The sequence below is a fragment of the Motacilla alba genome, chromosome 5 (assembly GCF_015832195.1).
Source record: "Motacilla alba alba isolate MOTALB_02 chromosome 5, Motacilla_alba_V1.0_pri, whole genome shotgun sequence".
NCBI classification, from domain to species: Eukaryota; Metazoa; Chordata; class Aves; order Passeriformes; family Motacillidae; genus Motacilla; species Motacilla alba.
In genome coordinates, this window is record NC_052020.1 from 32,787,955 (window position 1) to 32,809,969 (window position 22,015).

Genomic DNA, 22,015 nt, shown 5'->3' on the forward strand with positions numbered 1-22,015 from the left:
GAAAAAAAAATATTTTAATCTGAAGGAACTATGTATAATGTATCTTATATCTTAAATAAAAATAATATTTTAATCATAAAGAATCTTGGTAATTACTCTCAAGAATGAAGGCCTATTTATCAAAATAGTTTAAAAGTTTGCTTAAAGTGGATCTTCTTATGTTAAAGGCATTTATCAGTTTTTTGTGATGTTTTGTTATTTTTAAATCCAAAAACACATTTAGTAGAACAGATATTTCTGTTAATTTTACACTTTTGTTGAGGAACTAAGGTCTGGCCAAAGCTTCAACTGCTTTGAGTTTGCATTGGTTTTATGTGGCATTACTAGAAATCTATCTATATCATCTCTGAACACTATGAAGGTACCAAGGGCACCATGGTTTCTGGAAAATTATGTGTGTCTTAGCCTTACTTTCAACAACTTTCAGGTTTTCTTTTACTGCATCTGAATTTCTGTTATGTTTTCCTTGAGTTTCTCACCTTCTGATGTTTATTTCTTAGAGCTACCTTTTTCTTAAGTAGTAAAACTGTGCAGATGGATATAACAGATACTGCCTCTTGTGAATCAAAGTGTGACAGATTGTGTCTGTAAAAATGAAAACTAAAATTAACTAATTTGAATCAGCACACAAGAAGTTTAACATTGTTACTAACACATTTGGCATTAAAAAGTTGTGTCTAGTAGTCTTCACTATCAGATGCAAGATGGCTGGATCAATCAATTTCTCAGTATGCAATACTGTATGTTGTTAATACTTCAGAAACTAATCTCTGGAGCATTATCAAAACAATGGACTTTGAAAAATTTCCTGTTGATGTAATTTAAAGATTGCTTTATGTATTAGTCTCTGGAATCTAAAATGCAGTGTAGTTTATACTTTCATAGACTACAGCTAACTAATTCTCTTAATATTGGTCTGGAAGTGTGGGGAAAAAAGTGAAAGATTGGCAAGGAAGGTTGTAAATACTCTCAAGTGACTTGCAGCTGGGGTGTCAAAAACACATGTATCATAGTAATTGTTTTTGGCCTCATGTGTTGGATGAGTAGAGCATCTGTGTTTAGATAACCTAGGCCTGTGATAGACCATGGGGCCCTATTGAACACACTTAAGATTCCTGCCTGGCTGTGGGAAAGATCAAAGCACAGTGGGATTTTGCACCTGTGCAAATCCCTGATATGCAAGTGGGACCCGCAGGTTTGGTGATGTTCTAGCATGGACCAAATCTCTGCAGTGCCTGTGTCCCTTATTCTGTGTCCTTGCCTGAACGCTGCTCCAGGGGCCCCAGGTGGCAAGGTAACAAAAATAAGCTTACTCTTTGCATTTCATCTGTGGTTTTATGGTTGTTGCTGCATCTCCTGTGCCAGTTCACACAGGAAGTATAGTTTATTCCTTTTGAAAATTGAAAATTCTTGAAGGTAATGTATTGTTCAGCAATATAATTTTATATAACAAACTAATTTTTCTTAATTTATATTAAAACATTGATAAGAAATTAATAGATTTTCAAGCAGTTACATTAGATTTTGTGTTATACAGTGACTAAGTGTTGTCTCTATATATATACTATACTATTTAATGATAAAAATTTTGTATTTCAGAGATTCAGCTAAGGTGGTCATGCATTCAGCTGATGCATTTGCACCTGTGGCCTATCTTCATTTTTTAAAACTACACCTGGAGAATAAGGCAAGTAGGCTGCAAATATTCTTTTCCTTTAAAGCTATATGCATGCTTTCTAGCTGTGTTGTTTTGTCACAGTCACAGTTTGGAGTGAACCGTCATATTCTCATATAGGTGTTACATTCAAATAACAATGTACATATTTAGCTGAATTTCAGAACTTGCCCTAGGAATGATCAAACACACTTGTGTCAAGTGAATGAATGGAGGTAGTATATTTGTGTGGCATCTTTCATCTCGAAACCTCAAGGTGCTCAGGCAGTGTGGTTCAGTGAAGTGCGTGTGCAACCTGGGTAGAACAGCTGCACTGTAGAACACAGCTGTATTAGGAAACTGTTTTGAGCAGTATTGATTTGCTGGCAAGTGGCATTTCGTTTTGATGTTTCTGTTGTAAAGTGGATGATGTAAAAACTTGCTAACCTGGAAGTGCTTGAGTTTTGAATGTTCTGGGTTTTGGTTTTTTTCCATATGAAAAATATGAATGACTAATGAATGACTTCTAATCATATGGAGATCATCTTGGTCAAAAATTTTAAAGGAATCATTATTAGTTTGTTGGAATTAATTCTATTAGTTTATAATTCTGTAGAAAGAGGAGAACAGGAATAGGAACTCCAGTGGTTTATGTTGCAGACTTTCATATGAGCAGAACTATGGTCAAAACAGACAAAATTTTCTCTTTTTTATTTTATTATTTTACAGTAAATTTTTTTTTGTTCATGAGCCTCTACACGTATTAGTATTTTGTTGAAGAGTGCATGATGATCTTTCTTCTATTGTTGCAGTCATCTTTTTATAGCTCTTCTTATGTCTTTCTGCACTTTGATGATAGAAGTGCAGAAATTGTTGCAGAACATTATTCTATTGGTATTTCAAATTTCATGTCTCTTAAGCAACATTTCCTGCATGTCTTTCAATAGATCATGCCTTCTCCTCTTCCCTCTCCTTTATTTATTTTTATTTTTATTTTATTGTTCCAAACAGATAAAATACCTGAGTGTTTTTCTTCCATGATGATCTCATTTTGCCTTGGAAAGTAAATTGTATTTCATCCTGTCAATATCTAGTTTTGGATTTCTTTCAAAAATAAAACATTAAATATTTGTGTGGGTGACTGTGAAAAGGATATCAACTGTGGGAAACAAAACCAAATAGGCTGAATAGAGGAAAATTTGGGAATGTGGCATGGTGGAGCAGACTGATAACATATTGATATTTCTTTGGGGGCAATGACTTTATTGCTCATGGCAAACTTGATGCTAAAATGTACCATACATCACTACAATGTGACAGGCCAGGGAAGATGAAAACCACAAAGCTTTACATAAATCAGAGGAAAAATGCATAACATTTGATACAAGAATCAAGATTTTACTTTTATCTGTTCAGTAGCTCTTTTCCCCTTCTTATGCATATGTTTTAGATTTGGTTAATGCCTCACAGTTTCAGGCAGTGTTGTAGTAAATTGTATTTCCAATCCGTTGTAGACAAACCTGTCACACTTTGCAATGGGTAAGGTTTGCAGCAGCTTGCCCTGAATTTTGGTACATAAGCTAATGTATATTTAAAAGGAAAATAGTCTGATTTTTGCAAAAGCATTAATATCTTTTGGCTGTAGATTATTTTATGTCATGGTAAAATAAGCTAAGTTTTTGAGAAGTTATAAATAGGGAGAACCAGTCAGTCTTTCAGACCATAACTGTTAGCATCATTTAACTGCATAATAATAATGGCATGCCTTCAAGATTTATATGCCTGTAGTATTGTACTTTTGTTCACTATTTGGTGCTTATAAGCCTGTGGAAAAATTTAAGTGTCAGTTAGTATTCAGCACTTAACAGCCAATCCCATAATAATAAAGTACTGCAGGAAAAAAGAATGCTTCAGAAGAACTAATTTAAGTTTGAGGCTTTCAAGGGATTACTGAAAATTTGGAAAAATAATACACCATTATGAACAATATGTAAAAGTAGACACTTTTGTAAGCACTTTGTAGAAAATATTAATAGATTCCACAGTGAAGTGTAATTCTAATAAGTATTATGACATCAGTTTTGTTATCATTTCTGCTGTGAGATAAACATATTTTTAACTGAATTGTGTATTAATTTTTTCTTTTTTATTTGCCACAGGTCTTAATTTTACATTCTTTGAATTTACTTTTAAAATCATTTTGCAATTATAGCTAGTGCACCTTGGTCTCTGCTGTCTTTCCTCCTGTATAATGCATTTTCTTTAGCTAAATCTCTTCGTGTTTGACTACAAAGCCTGCCTAGAAATTTGGTTTAGATTGTTTCTGGCAGCAAAATGAGCCCTTGTGCCTAGGGGAACATAACATTGTACTCACTGTTCTGGTTTAATATATTTCTGTGCAACTTCAAGATGTTTTTTGCATAATAATTGAAGCTTTTTTTAAACACACCCACTTTTCTTTCATAAATAGTAATGCAGAAAAGGCTAAAGAGATAAATACTATATTTTGTTATTAAAAGTATTAAAAATATGGTAAACAATTTCTATAGGCATTTTTCAAAAAAACATTAAGAATAAAAAAGAATGGTAATAAAACACTTATGCTCAAAATTTGGGAATGCCTCTTTTACTTCAGGGTGAAAAGGTCATCACTATAATACAGATACCTAGTTTCATCAATATTTTTCTTTGCCAAGATAGTCACTTTATACACTGAAAATGTAGAATGTTTTTTTTCACGAGAGGCAATTTCTAAAGCATATCCTAGGATCTTTGAATTGGGTGTATTGGCCTTCTACTCAAAAAAATTAAATTCTGAATATTTTCCATTGGTAAAAATACAACTGTGAAACTGTTTTTTTGTCAGCACGATGAATTTGTATGCTTTTACTGTATGCTTTTACTTTATTGTGTTGGCTTTGTAAAGATCTGAAACAGAAATTAAAGCTGTTGGATCTTCTGCTGATGGGAGCATACTTCCAATGACATTAGTGAACATACTAGCTGTTGTTCATGCTTTCATATTTGCTCTTTCCTGCATTTAGTAATGAATACTTTGTTTCCAAGTTCAGGTGACTAGGAGCACACGCATATCAAACAATACAACATGGGAAACTGCAGCCCCTTGTGTTTGAATAGTCCAGAATTAGAGGGAATCACATAGTTTTCTTTCTACACTTTGCAGAAGAAAGGAGCCTGTTTGCCTATAAGAGACACAGGAATCATGCCTGATGCTGCTTTTTCTTATAGTGGACCATTGCATTATATTACCTATCATAAACTGATATCGTGTTTTCTTGTTTATAAAAGATCTCGACCTTGTAGCTGGAACATATGTCAGAAGTGCAAGCAGTTTGCCCCGGTTAAATGGCAGAAGATCAATGGTACAGGTCAATTTGGAGAAGATTTTTAAAACACTTGTAGAGTTCTGTAACTAGTACACTTGTAAATTTAGAAAAGGTTTTCAGGAGATATTTGCATGCTATGTGTACTAAAGGCATGCAGTCCTACAGATAATATATGATTTAACATTGTAGCCTTTTTCTGTCCAGTTCCTCATTAATTATTTTGGTTAATCTACATTTAGAACTTCAGCTGTAAAATTAGACTTTGTCAGGGATGTCAGGGAAAATAGGAAGGAGTTTCAACTTTCAAAACATGTTTTGTTGATGGCATTGTGGGTAGCATTTTTTGAATACTTTGTCATCATTGAACAATACTTCTCCTAGGCAACCTTTAGTTTCCCTTCCAAAATAAGAATATAGATAACCCTTGTAGTTTTGTTTCCAAAACTTGATAACAAGTACCACAAAACTTGTTTTGTGCTCTGATTTATTTCAAATACTAAGATAATAAATATAGGATTTTCTTTTTTACTCTATTTGCTTGCAGATTCAGTCCAGTTCTCTGATGAAAGATAATTTTTAGTTGTCTTTTCATAATGAAGATACTTTATTTCAAAGTATTTTGGCGTAAAGGACATTCTTTCCTACGATTCTGTATACTGTACACAAAATAATGCAAGATGCATATGGTCTCTCTCATATTTATTTCAAGGAGTTCTGTTATCAAGGTACCTCACAAAGAATGAAGAGATTATGATAATCTTTTGTCTTCTGAGCTCTATGCTCCACTGTATTCTCACTGCTGCTCAGTAGGAGAGTTATCAGTTTTAGAATTGTGTTGTGATAGGTTTTTATACCAGTTTCTGTAGCAGAGAATGTAAGCTTTTTAAAAAGACAATCTGTTGTTTTCATAAAAGACCACTGCATGGAATTTCAGCTCTATCAGTCAAAGTCCTAGCTCCAAGGCTTTTTCAACAGGAGAATTTGGATCTTGGAACACTTGTGCATTTGCTTAACTTCATTCTGAGCACACTTGCATCAATGACATGAGTTATGTGAATATAGTTAAGTGTATGCATGCATGCAGGCTCTGATCCAAAATTAGGTTGGTATCACAATGTACAGTGGGTGTGGGAGAAACTGTGTAACAAATGGGAAAATATATTGCTTCTGTGAAGTAACATGAAAATGTTATGTGATAAAATAGGTTCTGTAAGATTTAATTAAAATGTCATTATAGCAAGCTTGATTTTTTCTTTTTAAAGTGATGAGAATATTATTCAGGGAAAGTTACTCTGTGGCAGCCTATAAGTTTTAGCTTCTTACATTACTTCCTCTGTTGAGAGGAATGGAAGACCAACATTTGTACGGATTTAAATTTAGCTACTAAACAGAGTATGGCAGCTCTGCTTAAGCTGCCATTGAGCCCGTTCCTCGGGTGGCAGGTTCCACACCTAATACTTCTGCTGTGGCCTGCACCTGTGCTGCTGTGGGAAGTGATTGATTGCCAATATTTCTGGAGCCTTGAATGAGTCATTGTGATGCATCGTAGGTATTGAAATTAACAATCATCCCTAATTTTTTTACAGACTTTGCATCTTATAAGAGATTTCTGATATTTCACAATAGTTTCCAAAAATTGTGTAACTGACCAGGTTTTTATGTACGTGTGGAAACACAGATGTATAATTTTATTTATCTCTGTGATGAAACATTGATAGAAGCTAAATTATTTGTAAAATATAGAGTTACTTAGGAAAAAGGTGACTGAAGGTGATACGAAAATTTCAATGGCATCAGTTTGGGATATTTGTAACATTAACAAATTAGAAAGCTACGGGGGAGTTCTCTACATTACACCAAACCAGTTGTGATAGAGTCTGTGCGGCTCACTCCATACCCATGATTTTTTTTTATGAAACACATCTTGCAGAAGTCATGTTTAGAAACGTAGATGAAAGCATTTTAACTGATGGCATAAAAATGGAATGGGTGCTCTTTTCATGTTCACTTGCAGAAAATATAAATTTGGTCCTTCAGGTTAGGGAATGGAGAGAAGTTACAGATCTTTAACAGCAGCCTCCGAAGGTATTTGTGTCTGTAGATTTCTTCAAAGGTGATTATATAAAGCTTAGCAAAAATGAGTAAAAAACTGGCAAACTGGAACTTTTTCCAGTTAAATTTTTTTCTTCCCTTCTCATGGGTTTTTATGGCATAATGAAGTTAAAATCCAGGAGATGTAAAAACGAAACCCAAAGCAGCAGTGTAGTGGCATCATTCATATCACCATGTCTCTGCATTCTTACTTGGGAGTGGGACCAAGAGGTGCAAACTCTACATGTGTTACATTGTAACTCCCCTGAATGCCCATGTTACAATGCAAATTGTTTGATGGTGGATGCTACGAATTACTCAGTGAAAATTATTTATTTATTAAAACAACAATTTGCAAGAAGCAAGTGGTAGCACTTCTAGCATGTGATGCTGCTACACAGTCTGTATATTTCCATGAAGTGGTATCTTGTAGATAAAAAAAATAAGAAACTTTTGAAATAATTTAATTTCCTTGGTTCTTGTGGCTTAAACTATCTTAAGATCTTTTTCAATTACAGATTTGTGTTCCTGCTTCTTTTTTTTTTTTTTTTAAGTTATACCTGAAGACTTAGGAGCAATCAGGCATCCCTCTGGGTAATGGCAAGATGCACCCACTGATGGCAGTAGTCAAAGGTGTAATTCAATGAGTGGGAAATGGTACAGATGCTGCTGGATGCTTGTCTGTTGTAATGTTGGAATGCGTGTCATGTTTGTGCTAAATTGCAGTTTTTGTCTGGGCTATTATGTTACATCTTCTTGGCTTCTTTTAACCTCTGAGGCACAATTGATTCAAGTAAAGTAGATTATTGCCTTGACTTTCATGTCTTTCTTGGAGGAATGAATAAAATGAAGTCCAATCAAAGACTATCAGCCCCTCTTAGATAATAGACTTAGTGTTTACAGTGCTTATAAAACTACCTATGACCTCTTTCAGAGTCAGCAGAACTGAGTTTCATCTCACAGATAATGATCTTTTTGTAACACAGCCTTTTCTTAAAATTTCCAAATGCACTTCTTTAACTTAACTGGATCCTTTTTCACTTCAGTGAAGTAAAATATTGATGTAAGAGTTGAGTTATCACAGAGTTCTCATGCATGCTATAGTTTTCTGCCTTTATTTTTCTGACTTTTTTGTGATTAAAATGAAGAGAAATATTTGAAGTTGCAATAAAATAGGTTTTATTTTCCACAGGAAAGAAAAAAAAATACAATAAAATTAAATACAATAAAAATTACTTCACTACATAATGTTAATATTCTTTTTTAATGACATTTTGCATGGAACATGAATTTATCAGCTAAAGGAATATTCAGAAGTTTCTAATCACTGTTAAGGATTGTCAAAGATTTCATGGTTTGTCAGCTTTTTATCTTTCCTTATCTGGATTTATTATAATATTTGTGAATTTAGTGTTGAAGAAGCCTGCAGTAAAATGCATAGTTTAGACACTACATGAAATTTGAGATCTTTGGGAAGAAATTTAATTTATAGAATCTGGCATTACAGCATGCAGTGGTGTTTGATTAGAGTTTCTAGGTAAATTCTGTCATAATTCATACTGCTTTTAGATAGACAAGTGATATTACCCAAGCTAGTGGTCCAAAAGTCAATGTGCTCTTCAGATTAGGCTGATTGGAAAATCAGATGGGAAAGAGTAAGAGTTCTTATTGCTCTAAATTTAAAAAGCAAACAAAAAAAAAACCCACAAAAATTGTATGCTGTAATTAAGTGGCATGTTGAAAATGTAATGGGCACTGAATTGTTGAAGAATGGTCAGTAAGCACTCTGCCTGTGTATTTTGCTTTAAAAGGTGCAGTGGGTAGTTTTCTCTTCCTGATCCTGAGAAAGCATTTGGGGAGAATTATTTTCCTTCCTTGTCAAGAAATTACTTCAATGTATAAATCTTGGGAAATGCATTTTTCTGTTATCTCAACTCATATCAAAGTGTTTGATGGAAAGGATAGTCTTTGTGAGATAATAGAAAGAGATTTTTTTTACATGGACTGCCTTCATTCATTGTTCCAAAAAGTTTTAAAACTTTCTTATTAGTTTTTTGCTCTATTTCAAGTATTTAATACAATGTTAATTATAAAATTATTACTTTTGTGCTTTTGTTCCTTTGTTCAGTTAGTTTATACTATTTTTTGGAAAACATGGTTGTCTTGTATATAATTGTGGGATACCATTTCTACATAATAGTATTCTTTCTGTCTTTATTCTTGGTTCTCATAGTTTTTCATATCTGCTGTCCTCAGTTACTAAGTCTGCCTTTTTCTTCCATTTGGTGTATCAACAAGAGTACATTATATTTTGCCAGTTCTGCAATCTAATGGGAAATCCTAATGCTATTATTTTGTGAATTGTTCTAATATGTATCTGTTGAACTATAGTCTTTTTTGTAAGTTAAACATGTATTTGAATGATAAAATGTGCTGATTTCATACTGCTTGGCATGGTATTTACTTGCTTATTTTATAATGTTTGTCTCTAGCAGGAAGAATCCTTGGGTACTTTTGTGGTCAGTAGCTGTTCTTGTGAGATGAGCTGTATGGACGATGATATTTTTCCTTCATCAGAAGAGTATGAACCACCGGAAAATATTCCAGTCATCTGGAAGACTTTGAAACATAAGTCTTTGGATTTCAGTGAGTTTTGCACAGTTTTTAAAAAGTAAATGAGATAAAAAGATTGACTGTTTCATTCAGGTGAAATATCTTAATTACTATATAAACACTCCTGAAAAAAATGTGCTCAACCTGTAGTAATTAGTCTAAAAAGAGAGATCCTACTAGAATACATTTTTCTGATGATAATCAATAGATCTATAGTAATGAAGCATTTCAAATTAGTTTACAGGAGCGTAACACGTTATTTTTTCTTTCTCTCCCTCTTCCTTTCCCTCTCCTCCTTCTGGAAATACCACAGCATTTCTGTTACGCTACATACATAGATGGGTAAACTTCCTGAAAACTAAGTTTCACAGCTAACAGTGTTTAGGTATTGAATAGTAATTTAGGTCTTTGGTATTTCTTGAATATGGAGAAGTGCCTGGTGGGCTTTAAAAATGTCTAAACATGCTATGCATTTGCAAAGATAGTCAGAACCAGCTTAAGCACCTAACTTCCAGTAAAATTTGGCATACAAGTTTGAAAATCTGGTTTTATGCCATTTAAATACTTTTGAAAATTTTAGCTTGTCAGTGTCACGTCTTGTGCCAAGTCTGTAGCCAAACAGGTCGAGAAATTGTAAAAGATCAGCAAAAATGGAAAGGAGGAGAAAAAGTACTGAAGTTCTCAGCTAACGTGCTACTTGCATGCATATTTTGTGAAGGCAGTGTTGGAGAAGGATTTGGGAGCTTTGCTCCTAGAATCCTTTCTTTTATATCTGTTTGTAAATTTTTTTGAAGGTGTTTTTACAGTTTGTTGGTTTCTGTTCTGTTGAAGTTCTTCTTTAAACAGTTTATAGTGTATCCTTGGTTAATCTGAAACCTTTCATTTTTATAATCATAGTTCTTTTCTTCATTTCCCATAGCTAAAACACTTCAAAATTCGGGAAAATCCCTGAGTGGTTACCAATGGTTTTCAGGTATCACTGCCCACTTCCTTCCATCAAAGGATAGAAATGCTCAAGATGCAGCACGGGAAGCATTTTCTTCTTTTAGAGGTGCTTTATTCAGTTAATACATAATCTGCTGTCACTGATTGTGTTTTTAATATGATCTTAAGGAAGCATCTGTATTTTCATGTGGTTTTATAACTTTATAGGTTGTAGTTGGTTTGCCATCTGATTTTGCATTTGAATGGAACCTTTGATATCAAGACTGCCAGCTTTAATATTTAACACATCATAATTTGACTGACTTTGAAGGCCCTGGAAAGCCAGAGTAGTGTAAAGTTGTAGTTTGTAGTCATATCACTGTGAAAACTCTATTTACACAGTACTTGCTCACTTTACAGCATTCTTGAAATATATAGTGTGTGTATGTATGTGTGCTATAGATGCTGTCTACTTGCTAAAACACGTTTGTAACTTCCATAATTTTAAATTAAGTTTTCTAGAAAGCTGATATACATTTTGGCATTTAGGATTAGGTCAGTAGCAGTAAATCTCATTTATATTCCTAATCTAAAGGCAAAATTGCTGTCTTGGGATTCATGAAATCCAGGTTCCTGACAAGATTCTGACATAATAATGTTGATGTTTTTTTCTGACATAAAATGTTCATGTTATTGTTTTGTATTTTTTCATTCTAAAGTTTAAGTAAAGTATGTTTGTACAGGCTTATTTTCATTCACAAAAAAGGAAATAATTTTTAGTATCTAAATGGTTAAACTCATATTCTTTTTTATGAATTTGCGTGAGATATTGTCCTAACATGTCTTATATTTTTGAATGTCCAGCTGAGTATTCATGATTGAATATAGGATGGTAAAGAAATCCCAGAATTTTTTTTCAGAAGCCAAGTTATACTTGGTAGAAGGCCATTAAGCTAGTTTTTGATTGTTTGGAAATCAGCAAAGTGGAGATGATCAGACTTTTACGGAAAAAGACAATAGATTTAAGTGTAAATCTGCATATCATCTATAAAGTGAAGCAAGAGGGTTTTGCAGTCTTTTATCTTTTCCTCATTATATTTGAATGGAAGTTAGCTTGTACAAATATTATGCAATTTTGCCTTAGCATCTGCCAAAAAACGTTGCATCTGAACTAGTGCAGTAGCCTGTTGCTTTCAGCAGATTACGTACAGTACCGGTGAGATGTTGAGGAAAAAAAGTAGTTTTCTGATTCTTTGCAGAAAATTTCAGTTCTCACATTTCTTTTAGTTATTCTCCTTTTGGAAGTGAATGTGGAAACTGAATGAATTATGGTTCTGTCATGACAAACAAAACAATTTGTTTCTTAGAACTTGATCTGCAAATGTGCACAAGGCTTTTTCTGAACACATATTTTTAATCTGTGCAGCAGTTCAGCTTCACTGTAGTGAGAATGGAATAAGCACAGTACTTTTAAACTCTTTGCTGGGCTAACTGATATAACTACCTCTAAAGTGAATGTGTATGGACAAAAAGATTTGGAAATGGAAATTTCTTACTAGATGCTATGAAACGTTCTGTAGCATGGATGGAATTCTATGAAGCCAAGAATGGGAGGGAATGCAGGGTATTGCTATTTATACATTTGTTTTCCTAAACTCTCATGTTAAACTTTTTTTTTACATATAATTGGAAGATTGCTTTGCTTTATATAATATAAAGCAGCTCTGGTGTAGTTGTACTATGGCAAAGTTTCATGAGCTGAAGGAAACTGTGGATTTTTATTACGTTAAAACAGGCTGAAGTTCTTAAATGCTGCTTCCTGTGGACAGATTGGATACTGTATTTTTTGGCTTTCAGCTAAGGATTCTAGATAACCCTTTAATAAACAACAAACAAAAAGACCCCAACAAAACAAAGAAACAACCAACCAAAAGCAATCAAAAAGCTGTACTTCAGTAAACGTAAACTTTTGGGGCAGTTCTGCTTAAGTAAGGGTGAGTCTCACCTGATCATATTCTATAAATTATTAGAAACCATGAATGGTTCGAAATTCAGTAGAAAGTCTGTAAGGTTTCCCTGTATATCCAGGACAGATGCAATGGGAATGCAGGGAAACCTTTTCAGGTCCTGTCCCTGAAAAACAGAAGTTGTTGTGAAGAGCCCAAGAGTTCATCATGTATGCCTTTCTACTAGAGAAAGTGTTTTGGGAATCAATTTTATTTTGATTATAAGCTGGGGAAAAGTTATTTCCCACCATTCTTCTAATTAATGCAGGGGGAAAAGGGATAGTACTTTTACTTAGGAGATATTTTTAAAGTAAAGGTAGGAATTATGAATTTGCCCAAATCACTCCCTTCAGCTTGCTCTGCGTCCACAAATTAGAGTTAGTTTGTTGGCTCATATATTTTAAATTTAGACTGGGGATGTTTGTGCGTGCAGAGGTATGTTTCAGTTGATTGATTGCTTTTTCCCTCTCCAGTATGTCATGTAATGCTGCAGAACTTTTAACTGCAGACCTTTCTTTTTGACTAAAGTGATGGCTGGAAGTTCAAAAATTGTCCTTGTTTCCTTCTTAATTGATGATGTAACAGCTAATATTGACCTAGTGATTGCTATCAATTAGCATTCAAATACATTTCTATTTCCATACAGAATTGCCATTGTATGCTAATTCATCAGGTGATATTTCTGGACATGTATTGTGATTTCATAGGAATTCTATGACATTCTAGTTGCTATATAGCCTCTTATATCACTTGTGCATACTTTCTTTTCTGTAAGTGAGAACTTCCCTCTTCAGATTGCCTTTATTATTGGCAGTATGACTAAAACTGAGACATTTAGAACAAATTCAGTACTGGTATGACCTAACTAATCTTAATGAAGGTGTGCAAATCCTGTCATTAAAAGCACTGAAAAGTTTAACACAAAAACTGTTTCTCACTAAGGTGACAACCTTCAGAGATTGTCTTTATACTGTTGTACTTCTCAACTTAAAAACAAATATATAAGTATATATACATGTGCACACTGTAACATTAAAGGGCAGGATGCCCAAAATTCCACTGAGAACAACTTTACATGGCTTATTTAAATTAGGTCACAGAGTACTCTCTTATTATATATGTTCTATATTCAGAGAAGATTTTGTCTCCATTTGGTTTCTATTGCTCATGAGCTACAAAAGGGACACTGCAGTGCTGATGACATATCTGGTTATGTGGTTGACTATATGAGAGTAGTACAATGTCTCTGAGCACTGTGTCTGGAGTATTCTATGCATACACATCCAGATGATCTTGACTTCTCAGTATCTCTTCTTTAGCTGTCTGCTTGAGCTTTCCTCTGTTCTCATCTTTCCTTCATTTCTCCTGTGGCCACTTCTGCTTCCTATTGTCTGTCTTGCCATTTATAATTCTTTGTTTATGCAGAGATTATTGTTGCAATGCGAGTTTTTAAAAACTGCTTAGACAAGCATCCCTCTGGAATGGCATATAAATATTTGATCTTTTTCTTGAAGATGGCTATTGTCCCTTCCAGTTCTGTATTTTTGTGATTCAAAGTCCTTTGTAGATTACTAGCTGTCACAGAATGAACACCCCAAGCCTCCCCAAGACAATCAAACTTATGGATACGAGTAATTCAGGCTGTAACATATTTACATGCATGAATGCATGACGTGTTTTCATGGGACAAGAATTCACCACTGCTCAGAGTGAATGACATTTATTTTGTAGTCTGCTTCTGCATATTTGGAAAACTAACATGAGAAACAATGTAATGAAAGAAAGAAATATATGGGGAAAGGTAGTATATTGAAAAATCTTCAGTCATGTTTAGACAACAGTTAGGTTATTACCAGTTGGTTTTGCTGAACAAAACCAGGATGCCTATGCTGTCTTTCTAAATACATTTAGAATATTCTGTCTTTAACAGCTATTTTTTTATCCTGCAGCTAATTTGACTTCAGAGGGATTGAAACTGAAGGATATTATTTTGGTTCATCTCTATGTGAAGAGCATGAAAGATTTCAGTGTTATAAACTCAGTTTATGTGACAGAATTTGATTTGTGTCCACCAGCAAGGTAGGATTAGACTGCTGCTATAATATATTTATGATGCACTGTAATAGACTGAATTATTGTTGCCATATTTGTGAAGCATTTTGCCAAATGTTTGTGTCTCACAGAAGGAGAGTTTTGCTGCCTTTTGGAGTATTAACATCACAACTGTTCATGTCAAAACCACTAGGGTTAGAAATTCCTGCTTTAATATATACCATAAGGTTTACAAATGCCCCCCCCATATGGACATACAGAAGGATAATACATTGTTTGCAAGTCTTAGTTCTTTTTGGCTTGATTGAACTGACAACTGTTTGTATTGCTGGGATTTTATGTGTTTTTCCTTTCTGTTTGCATCCCTTGACCTGTTGGCAGTGCTCCTCTGAATGCAACCCGGGATATCATCAAGCCTCTTTGTCCCAAGGGCACATTGTTGGCTCATGTTAAGTTGGTGTCCATCAGGAACCTCCAGTCCTTCTCTTTAATGCTGCTTTTGAGCCAGTGGGCCCACAGAATATACTAGACCTTGGGTTTGTTCCTCCCCCAGGTGTAGGACTTGCAGCTTCTCCTTGCTGAACTTCATCAAGTTCCTGTGTGCCTTTTTCTTCATCCTGTCAACATCCATGTGGATGGAAACTTGACAAGGATACACTGCCCCATCATGCCGATTATGAATGAAGATGTTGAATGGGAGTGAGCCCAGTACAGGCTCCTGGTTGTTCACCTGTGAGACTTTTTGCCACTGATCCCATCCACTGGGCCTGCCTGTTCAGCCCATTTTCACTCCACCTCACTCTCTGCTCATCCAGCCCCTACATCAACAATTTTTCTATGAGTGCATTGGAGGAGAAAGTGTCAAAAGCCATACTTTAATGGAGCCATACTACCAATATTAAGTCTTCCTAAAAGTGATGAGGTCTGGAAACTTCTAGGTCTTTGTGACAAATGTTACTCATTTTGTTCTATTTATTTTGTTAAATACTAAAGCAAAATTATTATCTAAGCGTTGCTTGGGATTTACATCATGAGATACTGACAGTTATTTCAAAACTATATTTAGTCTGTTTCTTTTCTCCCCCTGCCTATATGCACTTGGCTCAGACAAATACTGGATTAGATTGATCTTTGGCTTGAACCAATATGGTTGTTCTTAATATCTTGTGTTTCCCTCAGATAATCACACTAGATGGACAGCTTAGCTGCATTTCCATGTTCAGTAAGAATTCAAGTGTGAAAAGAAATTACACTGATGATAACATTTTAATTCATAGATATACAAAGCATAGTTTTTTTTCAATATGTGTTGTACAAAATCTTCTATGTTGCATCCAAGTCTATGTCTGACATAATGAAACTGCTTGGTGGTCTAGGTGTGTACTATGTGATTCCTGTGTTATTTGGGTGTGGTGGACTTGTTTTCCATTGGAAATTGGATAAAAAACACATAGCCCATGATTTTTTTTTTAAAGATGTACGTTAAAACTAATTTTCTGTTTGTATTTTTTATTGCCTTTGTCAAAATGGCTTATTTCTTTTTACAGTAATTTGCAATTTTTACAGTAATTTCTTATGCTTCTGAGATAATATGCTGAGAATGCAGAACTGATGTAGCTTGAGAAATTTCACTTGAATCATAGGTTAATACAGATTGCAAGGGACCTCTGGAGGTCATCTAGTCTAATCCTGCGCTAAAAGCAGGGTCAACTGTGTGGTCATACCTTTTGTCTTCTTCATATTTTTAAAACCAACTCTTCAGCAATTTTGTAATGAAAAATCCTCTATTTTATGCTCTTATTGCAGAATATGAAGTGTGATAGAGGCTTGTGAATTTTAAGTATAGCAAGACAAATAGTTCAAAGACATTGTTAAGATAATCATCACATTCCACTATACTGCCTGTGTGTCAGACCCAAAACAAGCAGAGAGAGGTTTCTTCAAGATGCTGACTATAAGCCAGGATTATTAAATCAGAGAGAAATGGGAGGGTTGGCTGTGTGTGCCTTCAGAGGAGGGATCTAATTCCAGCTACTACACAAACTACACAAAATTAGTCTCCACTACTACATGTTGTAGGTTCTCTTTATAGAGAACCTACAACCTATGTTGTAGGTTCTCAGCTTCTCACAATTTAACTTTCATTTTTTATGCCTGCATGTTTTAGGCCTCCACATTTGCATAGCCATCTACACAGCCTTCCATCAATAAGATAAAAAGGTAGAAAGATTAGAAAGTTGCAGGAAAATGGCTTCTTACTTTAATTTTTGTGGAGCAAACAGTTTTCAGAGCATCATAGAATATCCTGAGTAGGAAGGGACCCACAAGGATCATCAAAGTCTAGCTCATGATCCTGCACACGGCACGTTGAGAATCACATGCTGTGCCTGAGAGCATTTTCAAAATACTTCTTGAGCTCCCTCTGGTTGGTGCTGTGACCTCTTCCCTGGTAGCCTGCTCCAGTGCCCAACCACCCTCTGGGTGAAGAACCTTTCCCTAATATCCAAGCTACCGTTCCCTCAGTCCTGTCACTGTCTCCACAGAGAAGAGATCAGTGCCTGCCCCTCCTCTTCCCCTCATGAGGAAACTGTGACTGAAATGAGCTCTCCCCTGAATCTCCTCCAGGCAGAGCGACCAAGTGACCTCAGCTGCTCCTCATATGGCTGCCCATCAAGGCCCTTCACCATCTTTCCTGCCCTCCTTTGGATGCTCTCTAATGCTAGGTATCTTTCTTATACTGTGACACCCAAAACTGCCCCCAGCACTCGAGGTAAAGCTGTCCCAGCTCAGAGCAGAGGGGACAATCCCCTCCCTTGCCTGCCTGTGATGCTGTGCCTGATCAACTCCAGGACACACTTGGCCCTCTTGGCTGCCAGGGCACTGCTGACTCATGTTCGACTTGCCATTGACCAGGGTCCTCAGGTCCCTTTCCACAGCACTGCATTTATGTTGCATATTTGTCTATGTTGCATTTTGTCCTGAAGAAAAATTATACAGCAGTTTGCATGGTTGCATCATTGCATTATGTACAGAGGCCTGGTTGTGGAAGTTCTCACAAGCAGTATGCTGGAAGCACTGACTCGGGTGTGGATCTGCAATGAATTTGCAAAATTGTCTTGAAAATTTACCAGCCCAAGCAGAAAATCCATTCATCCATCCTTATGATGATGGTAATGAGGAAAAATACAGTATTTACATGTGGTAGGTGAGAGAAAAGTAGTTTTCTTGGAAGAAATAAGCAAGATGGGAAGAATTTTATAAGGCTGTTACACAATATCTAAAGAGAATAAGTAATTTTTTGTTGGATTCCTGCTGGGAGCTAAATGACTTTTCTATGCATGGACTGCAAATATAATTATTTTTCAGGCTTTGAAATTATTTTCCCACATAGACCTCAACCCCCCACTTTTAAACTGGCCACATGCAACACGCGTCTGTTCATCAAGGCACTCAGTCTTCCTTGGAGGAAACAGAAGTGAACTTTATAAATGAATGCTTAAGTAGATTTTGAGTCCTGTCATGTGTATGTATCTGTCATGCAACAAAAAAAAAGTATAGCAGAAAAATATGCTAGTATTACAAATAACTTGTGAGAAGGTTGTAAAGGAACTATAAGCTGCTGCCTTTTAAAAAACTTTGACACTGTCTCTTGGCATCCTCATGGGCAAATTCAGGAAGTGTGGACTGGATAAGTGGACAGAAAGGTGGATTGAGAGCTGCCTGAATGGTAGATCCCAGAAGCTCATAATCAGTGGCACAGGGTCTAGTTGAAGACCTGTCACTAATAGTGTGCCCCAAAGTTCAATATTGGGCCCAGTATTGTTTAATTTATTCATCAATGCCTTGCATGAAGGTGCAGATCCCACTTCAGCAAGTTCAGTAGTGACACCAAGCTGGGAGGAGTGAGTGATACCCCAGAGGGCTGTGCAGCTCTGCAGAAGGACCTTGATAGGTTGGGGAGATGGGCAGAGAAGAACCTTCTCAAATTTAACAAAGTCAAATGCAAGGTCCTGCACCTGGGAAGGAATAATGCCATGCACTGCAGGCTGGAGACTGAAGTGCTGGGAAGCAGCTCTGCAGAGAAGGACCTGGGAGTCCTGGTGGACAAGAAGCTGTGAGCCACCAGTGTCCTTGAGGAGATAACAGTGTTAATGCTAGCAGGTTGTTGCAATATTCTAACTTTTGTTATATGATCCAGGCAAAATTTCCTAAGATAATGTCCAGACAAAAAAAAAAAAAAAAAAAAAAAAAAGAGAGAAAATAAATAAAATAAATGTTGGAAAATATATGTTGGAAGTTGGTTCAAGCAAACTTCTGTTTGAAAAAAAAAAATATTATCTTGTGTTTTTAGGGTATGTGTGGAAACACTGTTACCTGATGGAGTGCTGTTTTGCATTGACTGCCTTGCACATAAGTATGACATGGCAACAGATGATGTAGTACATAATGAAAAGCGGGTCATGCATGTACAGAGCATTTCCCACTGGGCACCTGCCAGCATAGGACCGTACAGTCAGTCCATCAAGGTAGGAATTTTTGTTACTTTATGTGAAATATATGCCCCTTTACTGAAATGAATACAGTTATAAAGTCACTTTATCTCTCTTCATTCTTCTATGTGCAAAAGAAATTGTGTTAAAAAAAAACCACCAGCATTTTGAATTTATGTTTTTAAAACTTGTAGACAACTTACCTCTCATCAGTTCTTCATTTTGTGATAATAAAACTGGTTAAATTATTTTTCAGAGAATCTCAAGAACAGCATACTTCTGTTGTATATTATAATTAGACAAAAAACCTGTCATACGTATACTTTTATAATCTGCCTAGAATATAAACAGAATTTAGGAACAGCTGAGGATATTTCAGTTCCCTTCTTAAAGCTCAAACTTTTTTATAGGTAGAGTCAGTCCTAAAATGTTTATTTAATTAAATCCTTTTTGAGGCTTGTGGTGCTGCTTAACCATTTAAAAGAACATCAAGGTTGAAGAACTGTTCTATTTTTCAAAATAATAGTGAACTGAACTGAATAGTACATACTATCTGGAATAATGAAAAGGAAAAGTAAAGTACCATGGAAAAGCTGACTAAAAAAATTGCGTTAAAAAAATTCTCCTAATCTGATGCTTTCTGTCCAGCTAGTACCATTCTGATAATTCATGAACTGTCTCAACCTTTTCTGTTGCAAAAAATACATACCTTTCTTAGCAATACTCTTCTTGTGTAATACATTGTCCAGTGTTGTGCGGACTGATTTATGCAAGACTTTCTGCTATCTGTTTAAAATGCCTGGAATGTTTTTGAGTCTACAAATCTAGTATAATGGCCATGCAATTATATACTTTGTTTTGTATTTGTACTATTTTACAGAAAAAATCAGGAACAATATTTTGCTTCTAAAGCTCATGTGGAATTTGTTTTATTTTCAGGAAGAAATGTTGTTAGATTACTCCTGTATGAATCTTGTTCTTACAGGAGGGTGTGGTTTTATCATCTCTCTATATCCATTTTTCTTGAGAAAGCAGGAAGTTGGTTTATTAAACTTTCTTCCATTCAGACTTACACTTTCATGATCATAATGGTATCATATCATGCATAATCCTTCAAAAATTAAAATTAATGAGCTTTGTATCTTTGTTTTTTGGAGAAACGTCTCTTACATTGCAACTGATCTCCATATCCTGTAACTGCCATCAACTAAATTCAAAAAAGTATGTCAATTGAAAATAGCTTCAGTAACCCAGTTAAAAATCTCATCTTACAATTGTCCATAAAGAGGTGCCAGATTTTTTGGTGCTATGGGACAGTCAGCATACCCAAGAAAAAGTTCATATCTCTTCAAATGTAATGTAACCAGTAACACTGGTCAGCAATTCAAACATGAAGAATTTCTCACTGGTGTTTTTGTTTTGCTTAAGTTTTTTTTCTACTCCCAGAGAACATTTTAAATAAGCAACATTATTTTCCCTTAAAATGTAAAATAAGTAGTTTTACTTCTAAAAAGTACCACAGGAGTAAAGTAACAGTAATGAATAGCTGTACCTCTGCTACAGGATCACTCACTTGTTATCCTTTACTGTGCTGTATTCTGTCTCTAGTCTACAAACACCTATGGGGGAATTGGTAGTATACATGACAGCCATATTTTTATTTTTCCTTTGTCAGATTTTGCCTTCCTACTGCCAACTATACCATCTTAATATCAGTATTTAACATTCTGGTTTTGTCTTGCAAAGAATTTTTGACTTTTGGTAACATTTCTATTCTGCAGAGCTTGATACAGTACATGTCAAATATACTAGAACAAATAAACATTTTAGTAAATGTTTTTAATATTTAAATATTTTGCTTATATTTAAATATTTATGCTTAAAATAGCATATAAGGGATATAACTTATAAAACCTTTTCATAAGAAAACATCATGGAGAAGTGTATAATGCATAAAGTATTTGAATTTCAAATTTTACTAATGGAAGATACCAATTTTGTATCTTCTTAAACATGAATTTTCCAAAATTAAAATCTTCTTTAAATGAGTTTTCAGAACTTCCTAAGGCTATGTATTGACAGATATTAAGCTCTTAAGTTCAACAGCAGAAGTAAGCAATTCAATATATTTTAGAAATTGAATATATTTTCCAGAATAAATAAGGAAGGAACAAAAGTGAGGTTTTAATCATTGTAGCAACAAAAATATTTGAAATTATGCAAATTTTATGATGATGAAATGTTTATTAGTCTTTTATGATTGAGGAACAGAAGCCAAATGATCTTAAAACAATAAATGTTTATTACCCTTATGTTGTAGCTATGTAGATTTTGTTGATCTTTCCCTTGACAGCACTTGGACAATTAAATTTTTGTCTTTTCAGTCCACTATGAAGTTTTGTGGACCCTGGGGAATCAGCATGTATTTTTGCACAGTGTTTTTGCTGAGTTCAGAATAGACTATAGACTAATATTCAGGATATTGCAAGTTAGGATTGATGTGCCCTGGCATGTAAGAGCAGAGCTGGCAGCAGAAAGATGAAGGTAGTTCATGCGAACTATGGAATTCACACTTCAGGCTCAAAAATCACTCAGCAGAGCATCATTTCAATTCGGTAGGGATCTTTCAGGATCTTGCCAACAGTGCTATGAGGACAAAAAGTAAAGATTTGGAATTTACTACGAGAATGTCCTGACCTCAGTTTGATAGACACCAAACAGTGGCAGAATGAAATTATGATTTTCAAATGACTTATAGCAAAGTTCTTCTTTTGAATTAATGTTCTTTCTCTTCTGGGATTAACATTCTATGAAAAAAACTTCAGTGTTTCTCTTTGT

General features: G+C 35.0%; 1 protein-coding gene across 4 annotated transcripts in view; it reads left to right on the forward strand.

Moving 5' to 3' along the window:
• The window catches only part of DPH6 (diphthamine biosynthesis 6), a 186,076-nt gene that overhangs the window by 66,144 nt on the left and 97,917 nt on the right, over window positions 1-22,015 (forward strand). For 3 of the 4 annotated variants that reach the window (XM_038136840.1, XM_038136842.1, XM_038136843.1), the window contains exons 8-12: window positions 1,600-1,687; window positions 9,585-9,738; window positions 10,625-10,756; window positions 14,585-14,714; window positions 19,039-19,213. In XM_038136840.1, coding sequence (XP_037992768.1) covers window positions 1,600-1,687; window positions 9,585-9,738; window positions 10,625-10,756; window positions 14,585-14,714; window positions 19,039-19,213 — 679 coding nt within the window. The remainder of the gene's footprint in view (window positions 1-1,599; window positions 1,688-9,584; window positions 9,739-10,624; window positions 10,757-14,584; window positions 14,715-19,038; window positions 19,214-22,015) is intronic. The other variant, XM_038136841.1, reaches the window with a different exon arrangement.